At 40.0% G+C, this 25156-nt stretch overlaps 1 protein-coding gene across 1 annotated transcript; it reads right to left on the reverse strand.

The window, feature by feature from the left end:
- Positions 1–271: 271 nt before the first annotated feature.
- On the reverse strand, positions 272–25156 carry LOC104840388 (ADP-ribosylation factor-like protein 8A). Its single transcript, XM_010581293.1, has 6 exons — positions 25081–25156; positions 9690–9763; positions 9242–9335; positions 6988–7055; positions 3444–3514; positions 272–660 (listed from the first exon to the last, which is right to left on the reverse strand). Exons 1-6 carry the CDS (start codon positions 25138–25140, stop codon positions 611–613), a joined length of 417 nt encoding a protein of 138 aa, XP_010579595.1. The 5' UTR covers positions 25141–25156; the 3' UTR covers positions 272–610.

The raw sequence follows: 25156 nt of genomic DNA on the forward strand, positions 1-25156 counted from the left end.
TTTGTTTTATTTTTTAATTCCCAAATAATATTCATATGAATCATTTACATTAATGACTGGAAAAAATAGATAACTACAGATACATGACTTTGGAAATAACTTTTCACCAATCAGAGTATCTGAAAGTGTTCTGATTAACAGCATTTTGTTCAAGTAAGATGCTTTTAATTATGGTTTTAATTGATTACTGATACTTAACTACAGGTGTTTGCAGGGAAAACATTCTGCATGAGTAATTATATGATATGTTCAAAAAAACCAGTCATATCTGTTTCCACTGTGCATTTTATTCAGTTTCAAATTAGAAAAAAATTACTAAGTGTTTGACGATTCACATGCATAAACTCAAAATTTCAGCCCAAAAAAGTATTCATTTCTTTCAGTCTTGTATTAAGGTGTTCAGGAATTTCACCTAGGCAGACAAATATCTGAATTTTTAAAAAAAGAACCAAAATAGAAAGACAAGCTATAATTCAGTTTTACTTCTGTTAACAAACACGACCAAAGTGAGTCCTGGTAGTACGCAGTTGCATTCTTTATCTTTTCAGTTGCGTATAGTTGATAGGAGTCAAAGTGATTGAGAAAGAGTTATCTTCAGCAAAAGTTTTCTTCAACAGTGTCTTGATTTGGAGTGCTGAATAAGCCATTGTAATGTTATGTCTGCCAGGATAGATAAAACAAAATGAAAAACTCAACAGCCTGTTTGCAGAGTGTAAAAGGATAACAGAACATCAGCAGGTTAATAGAAATAAAAAAACCCCAAACAAAACCCAGAAACCACAGGCTTTCATTTACACCTAATTAAAAATTCAGTACTTAAAACTCCAGGTAGAGGTTTTTTCTGTTGTTTTTTGTTTGGTTTTAAATTATGTGCACTTTGTATTCTTGAAATATGATGACTGACTTCGAGTTCTCTAAGCCACAGATGAAGAACTGTTGGAAAAGCAAAGATTTAAGATGACCATAAAATGAACTGTAAAATCCAGACTAGAATGAAATGTAGTGTGAGAACAAAGGCAGAAATACACAACTGGAAGGAAAGAGAAGGGCAAACATCTGACAAAGCATTAAGAAGCCATTTAGGCAGGTTGTAGGAGTCCAAGTTCTCTCAAAGACACACAACACTGGACTGAAATTCGACAGCTGAAATTGGTACCCCTCCTGATACAATCTAACCCAACTGCATTGGGCTGAAAACTGCAGCAGTTCATGAACTGATTCATAAGCAGATTAGATGTTTTTGCCTCAAGGCAGTAACATCTGTCAGGGAGGTAGGAAGGTTGTCAGGGGGCAGCAACAGCTCTAGCCCTCAAATTTAAATTTTTTGCCACATCTGTCCTAAGTTCAAAGCAGCACTCCATGAATATCCTGGCAGACCAGTTCAGGCACTGCAACTGCAGGCAAAAGCACCCCACGGTATCTAAAACAAAGCTAATAACTATATACTAATCTTCCACAGTCTCTCAGGACACAGAAAATGGCAGCCTTACACCTACACCTCCTGACAAGACCAGTTAGCTAGGCTGCAGTTTACACTGAAAAATTACTATCACCTCATTCAACTGCATTGACGTCAATCAAAAATGCAGGGGAAGAAGACAGCTCCTAGTCTTCTCCTTAACAGCCTAGTAGCTTCATCACTTTAATAAGCTAAATACATTTTCATTATAGTTTTTCATTACAAATTATATTTTCCAGTCCTTTGATCTCCCTAGGTTCTTGCCCAACCTCTTTTCAGTTTCTTAAGGTCTTCCTCAAAATACGGCACACAGTGCTCCAGTAATGCCTGCACAGTTCCAAACATAGGATATACGCAGTCTGCTCCCATTTGCTATTTCTTTGGGCAAATATTCAGGAACCACGTTAGCCTTTCTAGGCACAATGTTAGACTGGAAGATACTTGACTGATTTTCAGTTAGGATTTGAGTCTTTTTCATCACTGCTCCCAGAACTTCCACAAATAAGTGACCTACACAGTTCTGCATTAGTGATCATTATTTTCATTATTTTCCCATTTGCAAATTTTAGCACACTTTTTTTGCATGCTTTTCTCTTCCATGCCATCCATATAAATGAACCAGGATCAAAACCTATTTTCTCCAGGATCCTCTCATAAATTAGGCTGGTTTTATCACTTCTGAGATCCTCCACTGCAGCCTTGCCAGTTTGATAAGGATCAAGCACTGCGTTTCTAAAACCTCAATCACCTTCACTGCCCTTCACCTATGTAGATAATCTTGACTATGTTGTCTTCCTCGGTCCTTGTATCCCAAAGTCTAATCTTCCCCAGTGTAACAGCACATTCTGTGTATTTCCCTTACTCAGAGATAACTGTTGCATCCCAAGCTGCAGCAAACCTGGGTCCAGTCTTCTTCAAACCAACACACCCAAATCACGTACACCATTTCCAAGAGCAGCCCTCACTGCCTAACACATCCCTGCACACAGCTGAAATCTCCCCCAGTTCTCTGAAGCCCAGGTGTCATGGCATAGTCTCCTTGCCATCTCTGCTACCCAGTCCTCTCTGCCTAGGATGGAAATTTCCCCTGCTGCTGAGAGAAACTGGCTTTCCTCCCATTTCCACTCCCACTGTCTCTCATTCAGCTGAGCCCCACAGAGCTGCCCAGCTCTTCTAAGGAGTCTGGCTTCCTCAAGAAGCAGCCATAAATATCTACCCAGGCTGTATCCCTCCCATCCAGCACCACTTGTCTCAGCAGCATGCAGGGAAGAATGGTGGCACAGAGCCAGCATGCCCCCAGGAAACCACTACTGCTGGCTCAGCCTGTGCTTAACTCCCTTCTCCTGCCCTGTGGAGGGAAGGAAGGGGAGAACATGACAGAGGAAAGAGACAGGAAAGTGGAAGAAAGGGGTGAAAGAGAGGAACAGGCAAAAAGCAAAGGCAGATGGGAGACAATTTCATGGAGCTTTTACAGGTCCTCACTGACTGCAGGATATACTCTGTGTGTCTCCAGTAGGACAAATGCACTAGTCCCTCAGTTTGAGGAACACCGCCCTACAGCCACATGCACATAAGGCCTGCTTACAAAGTAAAATCGTGTATGGAGCAAAACACTTACCAAAATTTTTTAAGTATCACCTAATAATTGGAAGACCTTCCTCTCCAGTTACTGTTTTTTCAGAAGTAACAGTTTTTGTGAGGGATTCAATTACTTTGGGTTTTAAATATGCTTTTCCAAGGCCCCTGTCAAATTAATTTCTTAACTTCTCATGGAACTAAATAATTCTACAAGTGACTTTTAAATTACACATAATTCTGTATTAAAACAAATACAGTTGCATGCAATATTTGCAACAAAATCAAAGTAAATTGAGATTTTCAGTTATATATTAGAGTTAGATATTCAAATCTCATTAACAACTTTAACTTTGGATCCAAAGTACAAAGTATACATTGATGATGCTGTAAGGAAGAAGAAGCTTACCAATGTTATCTTTCTCTTTACAGGAAATAGAATAGCAACAGATTTCTCTGTCTTGAATAGCTGAAAGGTTTCTACGGAAAAAAAAAAAAAAAAAGTAGTGCTATAACTGCACAAAAACTGACAACAGAAATTTCCATTAAATTACATGTTTTCTGCTTTTTACTCAGTGGGTTCAATTCTATCCTCAGATATTAAATTTTGAAAATATGCTACTGCACACAGAAAAACCCCATGTTTCTTAAACTATAAAGATCAAAAGGTTATAAAGTCATTTCACAAAAATTCAAATTTCTTATTAAGTCAGTGTAATAGTGATTAATAAAACCACAGAAATCCATGAGCTGAAAATAACATTTCATAGTGGCAACCAAGTAACATTACCATGTCTTAGCATTCACTTTTTACTCTTTTCACTTAGAATTCGGAGCTTTTATCTCTAATAACTCTAATAATCAAATAACAGTACTCAAATAATCACACCATTAATCTTCAGGACTTTTATTATATCATACTCAAACATATCAGATCTGATTCCTGCTGAAAGGATCCTCTACATTTAGGAAGAAACTGATTCTTAATTAACTTTTGTTTCTTTCTGGGAATCTCCCTATCCCCCTCAGAGTTTCTGAGCACTTTTTGTTATTTTTTCATTTATTTATCCTCACACAAGTGGCACAGACATGCAGAAAAGAGATTATGTTCCTGGAGCAGATGGAGAGTGGAGGCACTGAGAAGGAAGGAGTCTTGAGATCATACAAGAGACTCTAATAAGAGAACTAAATAGTGACCTCCCTGGACTTCAGGAGAGCAAACCTGGCCTCTTCAGGGATCTGCTTGAAAGAGTCCCATGGGATAAGGCCCTGTACCGAAGAAGGGCCCAGGAATGTTGGTTAATATTCAAGGATCATCTCCAAGATCAAAAGCAGCCCACCCTAATGAGTTTGGAAAAAAAGCCAGGAGGCATAAGTGAATGAACAACGAGCTCCTGGCATAACCCAGTCACAAAAAGGAAGCATATAGAAGGTGGAAGCAGGGACAGGTAACCTGGAAGGAATACAGAAACACTGTCCAAGCATGCAGAGACACAGTTAGGACAGCCAAAGCCCAACTGAAATTGGATGTTGTGAGGGATGTTGAAGGCAACAAGGGCTTCTGTAAGTATGTAAGTGACAAATGGAAGACAAGGGAAAATGTGGGCCCATTGCTCAATGAGGTGGGGGACCTGGAAAAGGCAGGACTCAATGCCGCCTTTGCCTCCGTCTTTACTAGCAAGGTTAGACTTCAGGAATCCCAGGCCCCAGAGACCAGGGAAAAAGTCTGGAGCAAGAAGTTGTACCCCTGATGGAAGAGGATCACATCAAGGAATACATAATCAAACTGGACATAGAGAATTCCATGGGCCCTGATGAGATGCACCTACAAGTGACGAGAGAGCTGGCTGATGTCATTGTGAGGCCATTCACTGATAACCTTTGAACGATCATGGCAATTGAGAGAGATGCCTGAAGAGTGGAGGAAAGTAAATGTCACCCTTATCTTCAGAAAGAGCAGGAAGGAGGACCCAGGAAGCTACATGACAGTCAGCCTCACCTTGATCCCTGGGAGGGTGATGGAGCAACTAATGCTGGAAACCATTTCCACGCACATGACAGACAAGATGATGATCATGAGTAGTCAGCATGGATTCACAAAGGGGAAATCATGCTTGAACAACTTGATAACCTTCTACAATGAAATCTACAGCTTGCTAGATGAGGGGAGAGCAGTGGATATTGTGTACCTTCACTTCAGTAAGGTTTTTGACACTGTCTCCCACAATATCCTCATAGACAAGCTGAGAAAGTATAGGCTGGATGAGCAGATGGTGATGTGGACTGAAAACTGGTTGAACAGTCAGGCCCAGGGGGTGGCAATCAGTGGCACAAAGGCTGGTTGGAGGCCAGTAACTAGTGGTGTACCACGGGATAAGTACTGGGTCCAGTCCTGTTCAACATCTTCACCAATGATCTGGATGATGCAGCAGAGCATACCCTCAGCATGTTTGCTGATGACACAAAACTGGGAGGAGTGGCTAATACACCAGAGGGTTGTGCTGCCATCCAGAGGGACCTCCACAGGCTGAAGAAATGGGCTGACTGGAACCTCAGGAAGTTCAACATGGGGAAGTGCAAAGTCCTGCCCTTGGGAAGGAACACCAGTACGTGCTGGGGGCTGACTATCTGGAAAAGCAGCTTTGCAGAAAAGGACCTTGGGGTCCTCGTGGACAGCAAGTTGAACATGATCTAGCAACATGGCAAAAAAGGCTAATGGTATCCTGGGCTGCATTAGGAGGTGTGTTGCCAGCTGGTCGAGGGAGGTGATCCTTCCCCTCTATTCAGCCCTGGTAAGGCCATACCTGGAGTGCTGTGTCCAGTTCCAGGCTCCCCAGTACAAGAGGGATGTGGAGCTACTAGAGAAAGTCCAGTGAAAGGTCACTAAAACGATTAAGGGACTGGAGCATCTCACATACTAGGAAAGGCTGAGAGAGCTGGGACTGCTTAGCCTAGAGAAGAAAAGGCTCGGGGGGAATCTTTTTAATGTGTACAAGTATCTGAAGGGAGGCTGTAAAGAAGATGGAGCCCAGTGACAGGACAAGAGGCAATGGGCACAAACTGAAACACAGGAGGCCCTTTCTGAACACAAAGAAACACTTATTACCTCTGAGGGTGACTGAGTGCTAGCACAGGTTGCCCAGAGAGGCTGCAGAGTCTCCACCCTTGGAGATATTCAGAAGCCGTCTGGATATGGTCGACGGCAGTCAGCTCTAGGTGGCTCTGCTTGAGCGGGTGGGTGGACAAGAAAACCTCCAGAGGTCCCTTGCAATCTCAGCCATTCTGTGATTCTGTGTTTCCTAAGTCTCAGTTTAGTTGCTTAGCCTTTGGACCATCCTTCTATACTGAAGCCTCACTTCACTTCACTGCACTTGCACTGCATTTCACTTGCACTTCCTACTGATTGAAATTATGTGATATGAGACACAGAAACCTATTCTGCAAAATTATTGCTATACTGGCCATTTTTACAAAATTGTATATTTCCTTTACTATTACCCTTACAATGCATCAATTTAAGTTAGTTTCAGTAATCCGTAAGTATATGCTTGGCTACATGCCAAAAATATCTGAATTGCTTAAATTTACAGACAGTAGTTTGAAATGGTTCTGTTCTAATGCCGTTTGAGCATTAAACTGCCACTACAATGTACTCTGAAAAGTGTAAATGAGCCTATTACTACATATAGCAGTTAGATCTTCAGTGATGAGAAAACAGGACTATCTGAAACAACTGTATACAACCAAAATAATAATCAAGAGAGGTTTAAATCTACTGTAGTCGGTTATCAGCCTAGATTGCTATTTCAACTGCCAGCAGAGCTCGGAGTGGAGTATCTGAGAATATAAAATGGAATCTGTTATAGCTGGTTATCGCCATGGACTACCAACGATTTTCTCTTATATATTGAATTTCACAGAGTTTCAGCTTTTTACACAGGCCAGCTACTTACAATTTCTCAATTAACTGCTTTTCATCCAGTGCACCTGGGAGGTCTCTTTTATTTCCAAGGACTAACACCTGAAAGAAATCATTCATATTCATGTTAAATCCAGAAGGAATAAAAGTTTATTTTTATTTGTTTTGTAATGCCAACCACTTGTTGGCATTATTTTGGATCTTGCAGCCAAGTATTTAGAACACAGTAGCGGACATATTCAAAACGACCAATGACTGTGGGAGCATCATGGAAATCCTGCTCCTAGCCAGGGTCAGATGCTGGGTACACACCCTCTGGAAACTGGATCCAATTATTTCTGGGTATATCAGTATCAGAAGTCTCCTCTGGAAGTGAATCTCTCCATTCAGGATGGCATTATGGGATGGTGTCAGATTCCACCAGGTGGATTCCTTTTGCATGCAACTAAACCTGGATGAGAGCATGCACCAGGTGCACTCAAGCCACCAACAGACATTCAATCCATAGGACCAGACTAATGTTAATCAAAAGTAGGGCCCCAGAAGTAGAGGCTGGGTCCTTAAGATCCAGAATTTATTCTCTCTACAGTTTTACTCCCGTGCTTCTTAACATTGACATACTAAACAGCCAGGCATCCAAAACAATATATCACCCAAGCATCAGCCAAATAACTCATTCCTCTCCAACCCCTTTGAGCATCCATGGTAGAAATCAGAAGGGCAGCCATTAGGAATTAAGTCTGATAAACACAGAAAATTTACTGAACAGATGCTGGAATTCAAGAATTCCTACGCAATACTTAAGGCTTCAAGTATAAATTAAGATCAGATGAATGGGTTGAGTACATTCTAAGATAAAGTAAGCAATGGAAGGTTTTTCTAATTATGATTGCATTGTTTTCCAGATGCGTTACAATTCTGAGTCAAGCTTGTCCCATTATTTCCCATGAATTTGGAACACGTTAAAACTCATTATTTGCAGTCTCAGATTAATAAAGCTACCTTAAAATCTATAATGCCAAAGCCTGAGTACAATAAATTGAAGGAAGTTCAATACTAGTTACTACCTATGAAATAAAAATAAGTAAAAAATACATTACTGCATCTTGGAAATTACTCTGCTGGTCAGGCTGGGCAATTGGAATGTGATATTGTAACATATAAAACGAAAGGAACTTAATTAGATACTTCTGAAGATATGAGAGACCTATCATTTCAGGAAGGAAAAGTGCAAAGTAAATAAAACAGGATGGGAAGACAGTACAAAGGACAAAGTCACTCACCATGAACAGCATGACTGTAGATTTCTGTAGGATTTGTTCAATATGTACGTCACATAACAAAATGCAACAACAATAGCAAACCTTATAAAAAAGATGGGGAGTCACTTGAAAAATTCTTTGAGAACAGATGTGTGAGAACTTTATTCTCACAATGATTTCATGTCAGCTGTCTGTTTACTCATCCTCAGATGACTTCGACCACTTGCACTGGCTAAGTGTCCAAATATTTGCTTACAAAAAATGGGCCAAGCAAGAGCCATCAAGCTGTGAGTACCTTCCTCCTGATCTGTATGTACCATTGTTTTCTTTCTTATGATCAAAGGTATGAACTCTTGCTTGGTGACATCGGCATCAAAGATCAATGGTAACCTGACTGATTCCTACTAGCTCCAAATTGGCAGATTACACTTAATTAAACAACATTAGTCTCCACCTCTGTTAATTTCTCACTAGAATGTCAGCAGAATATACTATACTTTGATACTTCCTACTGGAGAACAGATGCATATTTAAATTTTTTTCATACAGTTTAGTTTGAAAAACTAAAAAGTCAAGAAAAAGAAAAAGTCAGGACACAGAAAAAGTCAAGCTCCTCCACAATCTCTGGAAGCAGAGGACGCTATTTGATGTTAGTGTCTGCCACTCTTTAGAAAGACAAATCTCACACACCATAAGATACTGCCAGAAACATATCTGGGTCACTGGTTCAAACCAAGCCAACAAGGCGACTGACTAGAAGTAATTTCTGTCTGATAATGCCACATGTGAAAATGATTTTTTTCCAAATCTATTCTGACCTTTAGACTAGACAACATAAAAACACACTGCAGCACTGATAAGAAGTTGAGTCCTCTGAAAAAATGCCACAATAATTTTTGTAAGAACACTCAATGTATCAAGGCTGCATCATACTTAAGCTAGTTTCAAGAGTCCAGAGGAACCAATTCATGAGGATTTAGGCTACAATGGCTACATTCAGGTAAGAATAATAATCAAAATACTTACTGGAATTCCATGCAATTGTGGCTTATCTATCAAACTGTGCAGCTCATTCTTTGAAGCTTCTACTTTTTCTAAGTCTGCTGCATCCACCATGTAACTGCAATGGGAACATAGTTATTTATGGTATTGTCTATTACTTGCAGAAAGTTGCATTAAAACATCTGAAATGTGACCAATGTGTTCCCATTGACAAGAGCATTAAAACAGTCCTGAGTTGTGTAAGCCCTGCACTTATCAATACAGGAAGATACAGGATTAAATACAGGCTGTGGGGAAAAAATGGCCTGGAACATGCAATTACTTATACAGCGGGCTTGCTGGATGTGTAAAACACACTATTATCGTGTTGGGTCTTCTTATGTGATAGAGGTGGACAGGAAGAAAAGCAAATCTATATTAATAATACATAGTTTTAAATATATGTTATATGGGCATACACAAGAAAACTTACACAACTGCATTGACTCCTCTGCAGTAACGCTCCCACATGCTTCGAAACCTTGGCTGTCCTCCAATGTCCCATACCTGGAAAAGGTAAGAACACCCCAACCCCAAAAACATTTTTGAACTACACAGTACTAACAGAACAGAACAAAAGAACTCTTCCATGCAGCATGCAGGCTGTACTGACAATGCCTAAATGTAGGCAGGTTTTTTTTAAGTGACCTTCCTCAAAAGACTGGTCTTCTCAGCCCCTTCCAGTCAATGGAGGGGGACAGGCACATTCAGAGGTCAAGTCAGTCCTGTGACCTTAGCAGCTCCAAATGTCCATTTGGAGAATTCCACCCTTTCCTGCTCACTGCAAAAAAAAGTCTTACTCGGATACCAAAGCGAATTCTGCAAATACACAGTCTAAAACCCAGAAAGAATAGCATCACTGTATGAAAACAGTTAGGAAGTTGCATTTTTTATGGGGCTAGGGAGACCTGAGTTAAGAATGCATCAGGCCTTCAGCAGGATAAAGACAGATATTAAGTAAATAAAGAGTTGGTCAGAGAGCAGATTGAGTCCATGTAAAGGACGATATATTCTAGAGAGATCCAATACCTCCACAGCTCTGCCATTTGTTCATCAAATGTGCTTTAAAGACACATGGATTAACTGATCAGAACCAGAAAGGAAACAGTAGTGTAGGGTAGGCCTGAAGTGATTAATGAGTGAATCTTAAGGAAAGGAAGCTCAAATTCTGCTTGGGATTTTATAAAGCTCCAATCCTGCAAATACTTATGCATGCTGTTAGTGTCTGGCAATCCCACTGAATTCCGTATCATTAAAAGGCTAGCACATTATTTTTCTGTACAGGAGTTACTTATTCTGCTTTGCTTGCAAAAATCCAGTATTTTTGGTGGATGACAATAATCTCATTCTAAAACTGTTTCCAAGATCAAAATACCAGGGAAAGGATCTAAATCATGCAGACAAGGGCTGCGTGATGATATAGGTGTTGCAGCTACATCCAAAGCCAGTTGTGTTACAAGTGACACATCTATTAAAACAGTGATGAACACTGAAAAATAAAAGGAATGGATCTGTTCCTATGTCAAAGAGAAGTAATTATTTCTTATTTTAATCAGATTTAGCTATCAAAACAATAGGTACTACATACTAGGAGGCATATCCATTACAGCACAAACTAAATTTGGAAGTAACATACACAGAAGTAAAATTTTCTTGAGAGTTGTCTTCATATTTATACTTTATAAATCCAAACATATTAAACCTGCTGTGGCAACAAAGACTTGCACAAAAGAGCAAGACTTAATAGACCCTTCAGGTAAGACCTTTTTCAACTAATGCAGACTACATTTTTAATTCCACAATCCATAAATCATATTTATGTATCAATTTCTTTATTATTTTCAACATCTTATGTTCATATTTTATAAAGAAATATTTCCCAGTTCACCATTAAAATAATTCCCTGATTGATATCTTACTGTTCCTTCTGGCATAAAATTACTATATCATCTAAATGTAGATTGCGTTTGATCCCATTTATAAGATCAAGAATTTTACACATTAAAGAGAGTTGAGTGAACTTCTGACCATGAACTGGGTATCAATTATTATCTGCACTGACATTTGAAGCGCTGTTTCAAAAGTCGTAATAAAATAAACCTTTTATTTTAAAAGCTTGAAAGAGATGAGTACACAGTTCAGTATTATAGTTAGATGAAAAACCTCACACCAACACTAATTATTCCAATAACTCATCAGGACCTTGAAACTATTAGTAACCATCTGGTGCACATCTGTGCGTCTGGAAAAAGAAACCAAATTATTTTCTTGGTAGATCAGAGAAGAAAGAAGGGGAAAGAGGACAGGGAAGGCCAGTAGTAAGATTAGATTTTTGGAGACGGACAGTGATTATTCCTCGTAGCCAGAAAAACCTACAAGATAATGTAGCCTGGACTAATCACAAAAGTAATACAAGATAAAGAAATACTAGTTTTGTCCTTGTTGGATAACATACTATATCTATACTGTATCTATACTATATTAAATTGCACTGCAGAACAAGTATTATTCTCATTAGGAGAAAGAGTCACCTTGAAACAATGGAAAGATAAGTCATTTCCAGTCAGTTTCCCTAATAAGGCTTACAACTATCCATTAAAGTACATCATGAAGGACACAAGATTGCCTAGGTGTTTTTAATAGTGCTTGGGAACCCAGTTTACATCAATATATTAAGTTATAATTATCTGAAATAGAGAAAGAAAAAAAATGTATTAAAAAAATCACCTCTTTGCCTATGAAATTAAAATGGTTCTAGTAGTAACTTTCTAATACTCTTTATTATACTGAATAGCCAATGACAGAATTAACTACTTAATTCAAAACACCAATTTCTGCCCCAAACCACTTCCACTGTAAATGCCTGAACAGTCAGAACTGTGAGAGTACAAGAGGCACCTAGGAAGGAAATGGGAGAGGTCTTAGAGTTAAAGAAGTTTTTTTGCCTTGCATGTTGTGTACATCACCTATTTTGGGATCCCAGTATTTAATACACAAATAAAAAGTATACTCTGGGTGTGAACTGGGAGAGGCAGGAGACTACATCTTAAACAGCAGAATATAGAGCTAGCTATAAAAAGTTTGTTTTGTCTCTGTTCTTAAAAAGAGACTGGACTTCAAATTGCTCCCATGGCTTTCATTGGTCTCTCAGGAATAAAATTTTTGTAATATTTAAGAGGTAATTTTATCCCTAGAAGATCAGCTGATCTTAAGAATCAGAAAATGCATACAAAATGACCAAACAGACAAAAAGTTTCTTTGATGCCCGGTACCATTGCCTCAGAGATTAAAATCTCAAGGAGTTGTTGTTTAGGCTCAATCTCAAAGCATACATCTTATTCCTACTGCATTTTATAAATCACTGTTTTATTTGTTCCTGACTACTCCTACAGAGTACTAATTCTTACTGTGCTTGCAGGCCTACACTCTCATAAAATAATGCAATGCTTTTATTTGTAAACTATTAATTGTTATACTTTGGAACCATCATTTACCATACCCGTTAAATCAAATTCTTCTAGAACAGGAATCTCTCTGGATATGTCTCTTGTTCAGTTTCCATTCTTCATGTGGCTCTAAGGCTCCTTCTTAAGACTGTGGCTATCAGCTATGTTTAAGGAGCAAATCTTTTCCTTTTGCACAGAGGTATCATGACAGTTGAGCAAAAATGCAGGTGGGCAATACGTCCAAAGGTTTTCAAAAGCTTTCAGTTACAGGAAGGCTCATTAACACTCTAGTTGCACTTCTTTATTAATTAATAGCTTATATTGTGGGAGAGCTTGACAGTTAATAAGAAAGCTGCAGGAAGGGAAAAGTAGTATTTTCTAGATGTCAAGTTTTACATGGCTTTTCTTCCAGGCATGCTGGGTAGGATGTTTCTTATGGACAGAGATGTGTACAATGACACATTTGTATCTCGATGTCAAAGCGCAGGTTCAGTACGTAAGATCTCACCACAGTCAGTGAAGCCTAGACAGCTTTCAGCTGACCAGATGTAATGTCTTCTTTAGGACGACAGAATTATGCTCTAGGCTTGATGGTACTGACTTGAGCTCCTCTGACTGTTATTGAAGGAGCTTAACACTCACTGCAGACATATACCTGTTTACATTCAGACATCTTAATTTGCTAGCTGAATCCAACACTACAAATTCCTGGACTCAGAAATATATCTTTCTGGTTGGAAGTATTCGGAAAATACCAGCCATAAAACCTAAACCTGAACAAACAGGTGAGGAAATTCTGAACACAGAAAAACATTTGGGCAGAGTAACATAGCACCAGCAACATCCAACATCACATTGTACACAGACAAGTCCACATATACCGAGATGTGACTAATGAGCTCATGCATACACAGCAAGCACAGTCACAGCATTCATAGCCCACTCAATGTGTAATGACAGGGAGTAACTGGGAAGCATGGGATTCATTTCCCTCAACTTCAGCTACCTAAAACGTAGGCATCTAATCCAAGTGCCTAAAATCTCTCTGTGGCTGCTAAAGAGCTCAGAGGGCACCCACAGCAGGAAATTATTCCATCTGCCTTACCCACCTTGCCTTCCAGGTGAACCACTCTTGCAAAGCTCTGCACTGCTCTCCACTGCATTTAGACAGCTGGCTCAGGCTGGCTTCCTCCTTTTCACCTGGCTAAGCTCTGGGGAGACAAATCCTAAAGAGTCACCTATTCTAGACTGGAATCTTCAGCCAGTAATTTTCAGCTGCCCTGTCTAATAAACAGGAAGAATAAAAAGAGCTGAATCAAATAGCCTTAAATTTTTTAATAAATTGCCCCGTGGATAACAAAACTACAGAGCCTTACTTGTAGTACCAGCCACGTAACCTATTATGGAAGTCAGAACACCTTACTACCTTAGAATACTTACTACCTGTCTATTATTCTATATTTCAGAAATGCCTTTACAGTTGCTCTTAAAGCTGGCTACATTTTCTGCAGGCAATACTTCCAGAAGACTACATCACATTGCAAAATCAGTCCTGGTCCTTTAAAGAATGCTGTTATCACTCCTCACTAGTGATAAAGTCCAACTTTTAAACATTTTTTGTAACTAGGTATTTTATCACGTCAGACAGAAAAAATGCTATATGCACACTTCAGTTTATAATTTTTTAATTTAATCATAGTACTTTCACTGAAGAATGGGAAATGTACTTAGTGTGCTTAGACTTGCAACACAAAATGGCTGAATATCTTCAATTCCTGAAAACAAGTGCAGAGGCATTTTAATGGCAGGGCTTATTTCTCAATGACTAGGGTGTATTTGACATTTTATCACAGACACATGGTACAATGCTGGAAGGATCAACAGGTGGATTTTAAACAGGACACAAACACGAAGTCTGTTCTCAGAAACTGTTTTCTGAACCTCATGCTCCTTACATCCACATTGTGTTCAAAGGCAGGAAAGTACCAGGGAACCCAGCTTTAGAGATAAGACTGTAATCCTCTCAGTCAAGACATAACACACCTCTAAATAGAAGGAGCCAATCCATCCTAGCCTCAATATTGTGTCCTCCCCGAAGTAGAAAGCCCTGATTCTGCATGACCATGTGCAATCCTTTGTAGTCTCTTTTCACATGACCATGAATCAGCCTCTAGACATCAAAATCCAAGAGATTCTGGTGAAAGTAGGCATATAGAAATTGTAAGTTGTAGGCAGAACTTGCACTTCGAAGACTGAGGGCAAGGAGACCAGAGGCAAGGACACTGATAGCTCAAAACAGCTGATCAATAACTACTGTAGTGATCATTAATTTTGCTTGTCCTTGAAGAACATAAAACCATGAAAGCAAAAATTAGTAGTCACTCAAGAGCACAGAAAAACCAGGAGGATGTGCAACAGCATGTATGCTGGGAAAAAGTAATCTAATATTGGTACATTAGACATTCTCCCATGACAGATTTAACCCACAGAGCAGCTCCCTGGCATTCTCCTCGTGTGTCCCCCTTACCTTCTAGCTCTCAAGTCTGAGCAATCCTGACAGATTCCCAGCATTTATCAATGAAGCAATGCTGCTGAGGACAGAACTAACCAGGGACAGCACTTATGGTTCCCAGGTTTCCTAACAGGATGTTGGAATAGAACATGTTTATATAAGCTGCAGATAACTTCAAGCTGGGAGTAGATAAAAAGAAAAATTCAGAATCCTAAAGTATCCAGACCAACTAGAGGGATGGTCTGAAATAAGGCAGCTGAAATTTAACACGCAGAAGTTCAGAATGCTACATTTGGATAGAGGGAACCAAATGCACTAGCACAAAATGTATAATAACCAGGTAGAGGTGCAGGACAAAAAGCCTGAGCAGTTCACAAACTAAGTATGTGTTTCAACAGTGTTGCAGATCTTAAATCAGCATGTACTAGAAGAAGCATCTTAAGTACAATTTTAGAGGTACTGCCCTGTCCTCCGTGTCAGGGAGGCTCCTATATTAGTTTTGAGCATCAGCCTATAGAACAGACACAGACAAATTTGAAAAAGTCCAGAAGAGAAAAGAAAGGGTAAGAAAAGGTTTTGAAAATATGACCTATAAAGAGGGGAGGGGGGGAGCAAAACCATAATGTTTCCCAGGAAATGGCTGCCAGGTATAGAAGAAAAAAGCAGCTCAATTTGTGATGACAGCAACTCATGTCAGATATTAGGAAAAAAGCTTTCTAACACTTAGAGTGAAAGAACATTGTACAAAACAAGGGATAGTGTAGAACCTTCTTCATGGAAGAACAAATTTTAAGAAACCATTACCTAAGATAAATTTGGGTAAATATCTGATTCACCTCAGAGCACAAGTTTGGTTTAGATGATTCCTTGAGATCAATTCTTGGTCCTCTTTTTCAGGAGTCCTAACAGTGTCGTGGTTTAACCCCAGCCAGCAACTAAGCACCCCGCAGCCACTCACTCACTCCCCCCCGACCCAGTGGGATGGGGGAGAAAATCGGGAAAAGAAGTAAAACTCGTGGGTTGAGATAAGAATGGTTTAATAGAACAGAAAAGAAGAAACTAATAATGATAACACTAAAAAAATGACAACAATAGTAATAAAAGCATTGGAATGTACAAATGATGCGCAGGGCAATTGCTCACCACCCACCGACCAACACCCAGCTAGTCCCCAAGGGGCGATTCCCCAGCCCCCACTCCCCCCAGTTCATATACTAAATGTGGCGTCCCATGGTATGGAATACCCCGTTGACCACTTTGGGTCAGCTGCCCTGGCTGTGTCCTGTGCCAACTTCTTGTGCCCCTCCAGCTTTCTTGCTGGCTGGGCACGAGAAGCTGAAAAATCCTTGACTTTAGGCTAAACACTGCTTAGCAACAACTGAAAACATCAGCGTTATCAACATTCTTCTCATACTGAACTCAAAATATAGCACCGTACCAGCTACTAGGAAGACAGTTAACTCTATCCCAGCTGAAACCAGGACAAACAGTTACTCTGAATGACTGGTGAGACATTCAATACTGCCTATTCTGACTCAGGACACTGGCTTCTGGCCCTATGTTTTTAACCCAACCACTGTAGAGCTTCCTATCTAATGCATGATCCTGTGTCACACTCTGCAGCACACAACTCCCAGCACAGATACAGTCTCCAAGGCTTCTCTTCCCAAACTATCAGATGGAAGACTGCTTTCTTACTCTTCCTTCTTAGTTGATAATTGAGTAATTCTGAATATGCTCCATACTTATTCTCTGAGCCACTCCCTATCCCTCATTTAACTCCTTTTCACAGAATCACAGAACCACTGAAGCTAGCAGGGGCCTTTAGAGATTGTATAGTCTAACTCACCCTGGTCAAAGCAGCGTCACCTAGAGCAGACTGCTCCAAGGATGGAGACTCCAGAACCTGCCTGGTCAACCTGTTCCAATGTTCAATCACCCTCACAGTAAAAATGCTTTTTCTCATGGTTTAAATGGAATTTCTCATATTCTAGTTTGTGCCTATTGCCAGTTGTCCTGTCACTGGGCACCAAGAAAAGTCTGGCTACATTGATGAGGTCCGCCTAAGCCTTCTCTTCTCTAGGCTAGACAGATATCTCAGCATCTCCTCATATGAGAGATGCTCCAGTCCCTTAATCATCTTCACAGCCCTTCACTGGACTCTCTCCAGTAGATCCACATGCCTCTTATACTGGGGAGCCCAGAACTGGACACAGTACCCCAGGTATGGCCTTACCAGTCCTGAGTAAAAGGGAGGGATCACCTCCCTTGACCTGCTGGCAAAGCTCTTCCTAATGCAGCCCAGCATTCCGTTGGTCTCTCTGTTGCAAAGGTACACTGCTCGCCAATGGTCAACTTGGTGCCCACCAGTACCCCCAGGCCCCTTTCTGCAAAGCTTCTTGCCAGCCAGTCAGCCTGTAGTGGTGCCTGGGGTTGATCCTTCCCAGGTACGACTTTGCACTTCCCTGTGTTGAACTTCATGAGGTTCCTGTCAGCCCATTTCTCCAGCCTGTCGAGGTCCCTCCGGGTGGCAGCATAACCCTCTGATATCAGCCACTCTTCCCAGTTTTGTATTATCAGCAAACTTGTTGAGGGTGCACCGTCTCATCATTCAGGTCACTAATGAAGATGCTAAACAATCCCTGGGGTATATCAGTAGTAACTGGACTTCCTGCTGTGGATCACAGCCCTTTAGAATCCAGCAGTACAGCTTTTCCTTACACACAACTACCATAAATCACTGGGACATCCCACAAAAATTCTTTATAGAAATAACCACTTTGGCTTGAAATCAGCCCAGATAACAGCACACCCTTTTCAGAGTAACCCAAGCCATGTGGAACAGCCAGTACTTGCTGAAACACTGCTGGAGCTATACATGTAGTACACACAGAGGCTCGTACTACTGCATGACACGCGAGATGATGACATGACAGGTAAGATGTTTTTTAATTGCTGCTGAATAGCAGAATGAAGCATGACAAAGCAGGAGTATTCTGTTTCTACGAGGATGTTTGGAGACTTGGAAACTCTACTGTCTGGGGCGGGGGAGAGGAGTGCTGCAACGAAGGAGGCTGGAAGAGGAAGGCACAGAGCCGGGATCCTCCTCCTCCTCCCTCTCTCCCACATCAGAGCAAACAGCAAGTAGCAAGAAGCTTGGCTTCGCCCTCCAGCAGACCGGCCTGCACTGGCCCGGGCTGCAGCTGCCGTGGAAGGACGCTGGCCTCTAGTGGTGACAGCTGGGGTGACCGCAGTCCAACCTCCGCAGCTCCAGTCCCCCGAGTAGCTGCTCCCTGCTCCCTGCTCCCTCCGGACTGCAACATCCGGGGGGGTGGTGCAATTTTAAGAAAACGAAGCGCAAGCGCAAGGAGAATGAAGCTGCTGCGTTGCCTGTGCGCATGCATGTCTCGTGTTGCTCTATTTCTTTTTTATACCTGAGGCTTCTAAGACCATCACTGCGAGAATCAAAGGTTGATTAGTTGGAGCTTCACAATCACTTAAAATAACTGTTCGCGAAGCATGTCTTCTGAGACTCTGAAAGTTAGGTTTGTTAAAAGAAATTTTTTAGCTACTGTCTAGCTTATTGAACAGTAAATCTCACCAAAGCAAAAAGACTACTAATACTGAGCTGATCCAAAAATAGAGAAATTCCATCAAAATCAAATCACTCAGCAAACAACAAAACTTGCTTGGAATTAAAACCCCAAATTAATTCATAGATTTTTTTGTCAGAAAAAAAAGTGACAGCCATCAGTTTTGTTATGAACTTCATCAAAACAGTTTTAACAACTAAGTTGTAGTACACTAGGTATTTTGATGCTGGAAATCATCCTGTAATTTAATACCTCAGCCACAACCTCAAAATCCATAAAGCCTCCTGCTTAGATTTCAAATACTGCCTGGTAAAATCTTTCCTCTTTGCCTCCTCAATTTTTGAAAATAACAGGTGACAGGTATTATTAAATCCATTGACAAGCCAAAATTTGACAATTGATGGTTAAAGCTGACAGCTTTACATTTCTGATCGTGCTCATCTTTAATTAAAGAGCATATGAAATTGGCATCTTCTTACATAATGTTTTGGCTTGCATAAATCAGTGTTCTCCTTTCAGTGTGGTTCAGATAAATACTTATACACACAGGCATGCCAGCGACCATACTTTTACACACTAGGATTAGAGACCAAATATAAGAACAAATCTACTGGCTTCTGGAAATTACTGCAAAAAAGAAAGTAAAGACGACCGTGGCTCCTTAGTTCTTGTTGCCTTCTGGAACTGTACTGAATCTAGAGATAGAACTGTAGTAAAGAAACCAGGTGGTGATGCTCCACTAGCATCATACTTCCTTCTTAGTGGCCTACCCCAAAATATGGCAAAAAACAGATAAAGGATTAGTATCACCTACTTGTTGGTGTTGCAACTTACTTTGCCTGAGGTGATTGGTCTTACACTTCTGCAATGTCATTTTTTCACTTGATGAATTTTTGACCCAGATGGTTTCTCAGCTTCACTCTTATACTAAGTTTAATTGATTCTGTTTTGCAGTGTTCCCTGACACCTTTGAAAAAGGTCAGACGCAAGACATATCTGCTTACCATGAACATCATTTCTGCCATGTTTGAAGGGCTTCACAGGTTTAGTAAAATAACACTTCATCCAGGAATTTTAATAATAGCTGACAGTTGGATATCATAATATTACTGTAAGAAAGGTAACCTGCTTTGTTGGGATAAAAAGGTTAAAGCAAATTTCACTCTGAATCCTTGTTGACCAGGCTGCAAATAGTGCATCAAAGGATTCTAGCAAGAGGCATCCCCCTCACCATTCTTCAGTCATCAACTTCTCAACAAATGATGTCATTCCCCTCATAGCAAAAAAATTTTGGAAACTTTATCTAGCAATTAGACTGTAAAATTTTAACAGCTTACCTAGACAGAGGAATAGTGACATACAAGTACTTCATCTTGACAGGTTTTTAAGGAAGTAAGCGTCTATACATAACATCCATATTTCCCTACACCTCTTACCTTCACTGTATGCTGTTGTAGCAGAGAGACCATGAGAATTGATTAAGATAAATTATTTTCTGTGCAGACTGGCTTCCAAACCAAGTATTGTTTTTCAAACTAATAAACATACTGTTAGCATTATCCTCTTACTCTTAACAACTCTGTTATAACAACTATATATAACATGACTTTTGAGATGAAAGTGTAAAACAAGGCACAGTTCCACAGAAACTCACGCACCTCCTTCCTGCATGAGCTCGATCTTGCAATATCATTTGTGCAGACAACTATTTCCTTCACCTACTTGAACTATCCTGGCTCAAAAAATACTTTATTATGAAGACTTTGTCTACTTGCAAATTACTTTTCTTTCCCTAGTCGAATGAACCATCAACAGCTTTCATTTTCTTCCACATCTGACAATTCTGTAGCAGCATCAGTATAGCACTCCAACTATCTTTATGCTTTCTCTATATAAACTCTAAATCATGGCCTTATTGTTTCTATACAAAAGACAGAAAACAAGGGAACTGAAAGGAAATTCCTATTCCTGTGGATTATCTATGAACTATGGTTGAATGCAGTAAGTTTTTTATTGACTGTGGCATCTATGGACTTCTTACATCAGTGGTAAACAAAGGCAGATGCAATGAAAAGTGTATGAAACTGATGTTTAAGAATAATTAAAATAGAATCCTCTCCTAGGTGAATTTGGAAGCATTGCTAAAGCTCAAGTGGAAGGTACTGCATCAGTACAAATGTGGTCTTCTGAAAGAGAAGGGAAGGCTCAGGCAGGAGGACAAAGAACACCTGCATGCCTGAAAGAACAGTAAGAAAAAAATACCTCTTTGAATGAGTGAAAACTTAAGACAGTTTGACTACTTAAACTGAAACAAACAGTTTTTGCTTGTGAGTCTGCACTTGCTGCTTCATATCACAATGCTAATCACAATTTTATCACTGGTCCCTTTCTCTTACACCCCTGCCATTGACGTGTAAGAGGTCAAGAAAGCATGGGATGGCCTTCCGACGCATTTGCACTTGTAAGGCAGTACCCCTGATGTTCTTGTTGCAAATACACTATTTAATTTGCTGTCATAGCTACTGTACATGTTAATTTGTGTATAATGAACAGAATCTTGGGGGGGAAAATCTATACAATTAGTACATCAATCAGAGTGTTCTGGTATCAATGCCCATTGACTTCTCCATAAATTCTCTTTCATAATTAATATGAATCATGAATTAATTATAAGGACTAGAAAACTTAACACCATCCATAGTTTGTAAATCCTAACAATATAGCATTAAACAATTATTTTTTTTAAATATTGTCACTGATCCATCTGAATCCACAAGCAGTCTATCTGTGCGTACTGAACACATAATTCTGGCAGCCCTCCAGCAACAGGCAGTGTTAGCTGTGCTTAAAAGTTTGCAGCTACCAGAGTGGAAGGATGAAGGAAAATTTCATTTTTCTCACCAAATGGAGAGACTGCTTTTTTCCTGTCCAGATTCTGCACTCTAAATATGGTGTTTTGCAGCTATCTAAGTCAATCTGTCCAGGCTGCCCCCAAAATGTATCATTTTGCCTGTGTCTGTGTCCTGCTTTCCCACACTGTGGGGGCACCAGCAATCACACAGCTGTTTCCAGAGCACGCTACTTGGGTAATTTGACTGGGGAGAAACTAGCATGGGGGCAGGTTTGGTTGGGTTTTTTAGAGGTTGCTTTCATCTAGATTAGTTGGTGGATATGACTACCGCTTTGCCATGTGATCACTGGTGCTGATGGAAAAGGGGTGCAAGGGTGCAGGGCCATGCTTAAAGTAGAATATAAAACTCACACCATGATCTACTTAAGCTGATTGCAAAAGCTGAACTTTAATCTCTGCCACCCTCACTAGGCTGGCCTGATTCCCTTTTAGGTTTCCCAGAAAGTAACTCTGTTTGTCCGCAGCATGAGAAACATCATACTGAGGTTTAGAAGTGCTACCACAGGCAGAAAAGTGGGTGTATTAAAAGGTTATTTTGTGACTTTTTTTTTTTTTTTTAAGAAGGGCTGGTTTTATTTCCCTTTACAGGAAAGATTCTGTTTGCAAAGTAGAATTTGGACCCCAAAGGAAAAAATATTCAGAAGTTCCGATTTTGATCAAAAAGGCATTCTTTTGGGAGAAGATAAACAGGGATGTACCAAGCTACTGTTAGGCTGAAGTATGTTCTTTCTGTAGCAGAGTTCAGCTCTTTGCTCAGCAACACATGGATGGTTGTTGAAACACATTCAACAGAGGGACCCAAGACCAGAATTTTTTTTTCTCATTTGCTGACAAACTCACTCCTGGACTAAGAGAGGACATTTGCTGCTTCCTCTTTAAGGGATAGGAGTGGGTATTTTGAGGAATGAGGTAGTTAGGGTTTGGCCTTTGTGTGCATATGCAAATGGCTGAGGCACAAAGAAACCAGGCAGTGGAAGAGGGGAATATGTTTGATGAGGAGAGGCTAAGGGCATGAGGATAGCTGGCAAGAAACTCCATAGCAAGGAAAGAAAGGAAACAGCTCTCGGCCAATCAGTATACCTTCTTGTTATGCAGCATGAATACTGCCCTACTGCAATCAAAGCAGATGTTCCTGTAAATTGTAATTTGCCCTTACCAGCTTTGCCTTAAATGTAGTGTACGCACTGCCACAAGCACAGCTGGCCACAGAGAAATGAATCAGCAGAGATGAGGAAGAGCTTGGATGATCTTGTATATACTGACAACAGAGGTGAAGAAGGGCCAAGACCAGAAATGAAACCTCATCATCGATGAAATTCTATGTTTTTTCACCAGTTTCAAACATAGCATTCATAAGAACTAACAGAAAGCATCATGAAATAACAGCCTCCATTTACAAGAAAAAGCTGCATAACTGTTACTCAGCAGAACATGCACCTTGTGCACTACTTCTGTCTCCTGAAAGACCAGTTACCTTTTACTCTTTCTGATTCATAGGTCTCCAAAATAAACTGAGCATAGGGGGTTGACTGCAAGAATTAATGCGGAGAGGCTTTTGATTCTGGTCACCTACGTTTTCCTCAGATAAAGTCCAACTGATACAGGCTTACTCATATTGCCATATAAATTCCTCTGTTTTCAGAGAGCTGCCTGCTGTGTAAAGTAATGCTAGCCTTGACTTTTTACTTTGACGAAGAGTTTAGACACATGGCACTGAGTACTGCAGTGCTCATCATGTGACAGTTTGGATTTTTGAAACTCACACGCACCCCATCCACAACAAAAATAAAGTTTAGGCTTCTATCAATCATTTACCTTTCAGGAAACGTGTGAATTAAAAATGCTTATATGATGCTACTTTGTCTTCTTGCTCACCTACTCTGTGCTAAGAATGAGGTCAGATTCTCTCCCGGAGCAGGCTCTAATCACGTACGTATAATGATCATGCACAAAGTCACAAAGTTGAGGTTACCAAGGCAATAATGATCCTCCTCCACTTTACTTTTACCCCATTTTACATTTTACTCCATTTTCCTTTTAAGTCTTTTAGTCTTTACTGTGGACCTAGTTTTAAGATACTCACCATCATTTTTTTTGGCAATCTGCCAAAATTTCCTGGGAAATTAAAATCAGACCATGGATAATGTTAAGAGTTTTTATTTCAGCCAAACCTGACATGAATTTCAAGAGGGTATATGGAAAGGAGGGTTGGGGTGATGAGAGGAAATAGTTGGGTGACATTAGACTTTCCATTTCAATAGATTTCAAAAGACTGGCTTATTAGGCACTGTAATGTACAAGCAGTTGTAGAGGAACCTACTGATTAATCTGCAAGCTTGTAACACAGAAGTAGATACACAAGTGAAATGTACAGCAGTCACAGTCATGTGACATTTTGAAAAAGTATAGCAAGATACTAAGATCAGAAACAGACAGGCAGTCACAGTATTTATACCACTATGGTCATTTCAGTTTTAGGGGGTTTCAGTTCAGTTTCAACATCTCCCAACCAACAGAAGTCAACTACCCCTGTTACCACCCTTTACCTGCTCACAATTTAGATAGAATGGGTAGACAGTTAACAACTGCTTTTATTCACATTACAGGTCATTTGAGAAAATCCTCCCTAGGTTTAGGAGTCACACCAAACCAGAGGAAAAAGAGTATCTTTAGAACTGAGGGAGGAAGGAGAGAAAATGAAGGAAAAGGAGGGAAAAGTCAATGTAAAGGCAAAAACCTGTATTCCCTTCACCTAATTTTAGATAGAAGTTATGAATTTGATCTGGACTCATCAAGCAGGCTCCCTTCATAATCAAACAACAGAGAGGGACTTAATGCTACTGGAGTGATTTATCTCTATTTTGATGCCTATGGCATGAATCACAACCAAAGTGGCATCATCTATACCTCTCTATAAGACTAAGAGATGGTCCCCCAACTGACTTATGTTAGATGTTATATTTCCGTATAGCTAACATTATGCGAGTTAAACTGCACTCTCCGCTGAGATGTGTAAGTTAAGAGTGAAGTTGCTTCAGATTTCACTTACAGCTGGGAGAGGGAAAAAAGCAAGGCAGCTCCAGGAGTCAACTCAGCTCCCTTACCATCTCAGAATTTTATGACCTTTTTAACCCGAAAGAGCACAACAAAGCTTCTGCCTGGTGTGGACATAATGAAATCAAACACATTAACATAACAGAGAAATATAAAACTATACGCTTTAAAAAATTATTATTGAGCCATAAAACCAGATAAATGATCCTATCATCTTAAAAGAAATTTCACACGCTTTCACATTCCAAGTTTAAATCACTTTGTCTATTAGTTACTCACTCTGTATTAATTCAAACATGCACACCTACCTTTATAGTAACATTTCCTTTTGTTATTTTTCTCATATTGAAGCCTACTGTGGGAATCATATCTTCTGTGAACTGC

This window comes from Haliaeetus leucocephalus, unplaced genomic scaffold, assembly GCF_000737465.1.
Source record: "Haliaeetus leucocephalus isolate CR32 unplaced genomic scaffold, Haliaeetus_leucocephalus-4.0 Scaffold763, whole genome shotgun sequence".
In the NCBI taxonomy this organism is placed as follows: Eukaryota; Metazoa; Chordata; class Aves; order Accipitriformes; family Accipitridae; genus Haliaeetus; species Haliaeetus leucocephalus.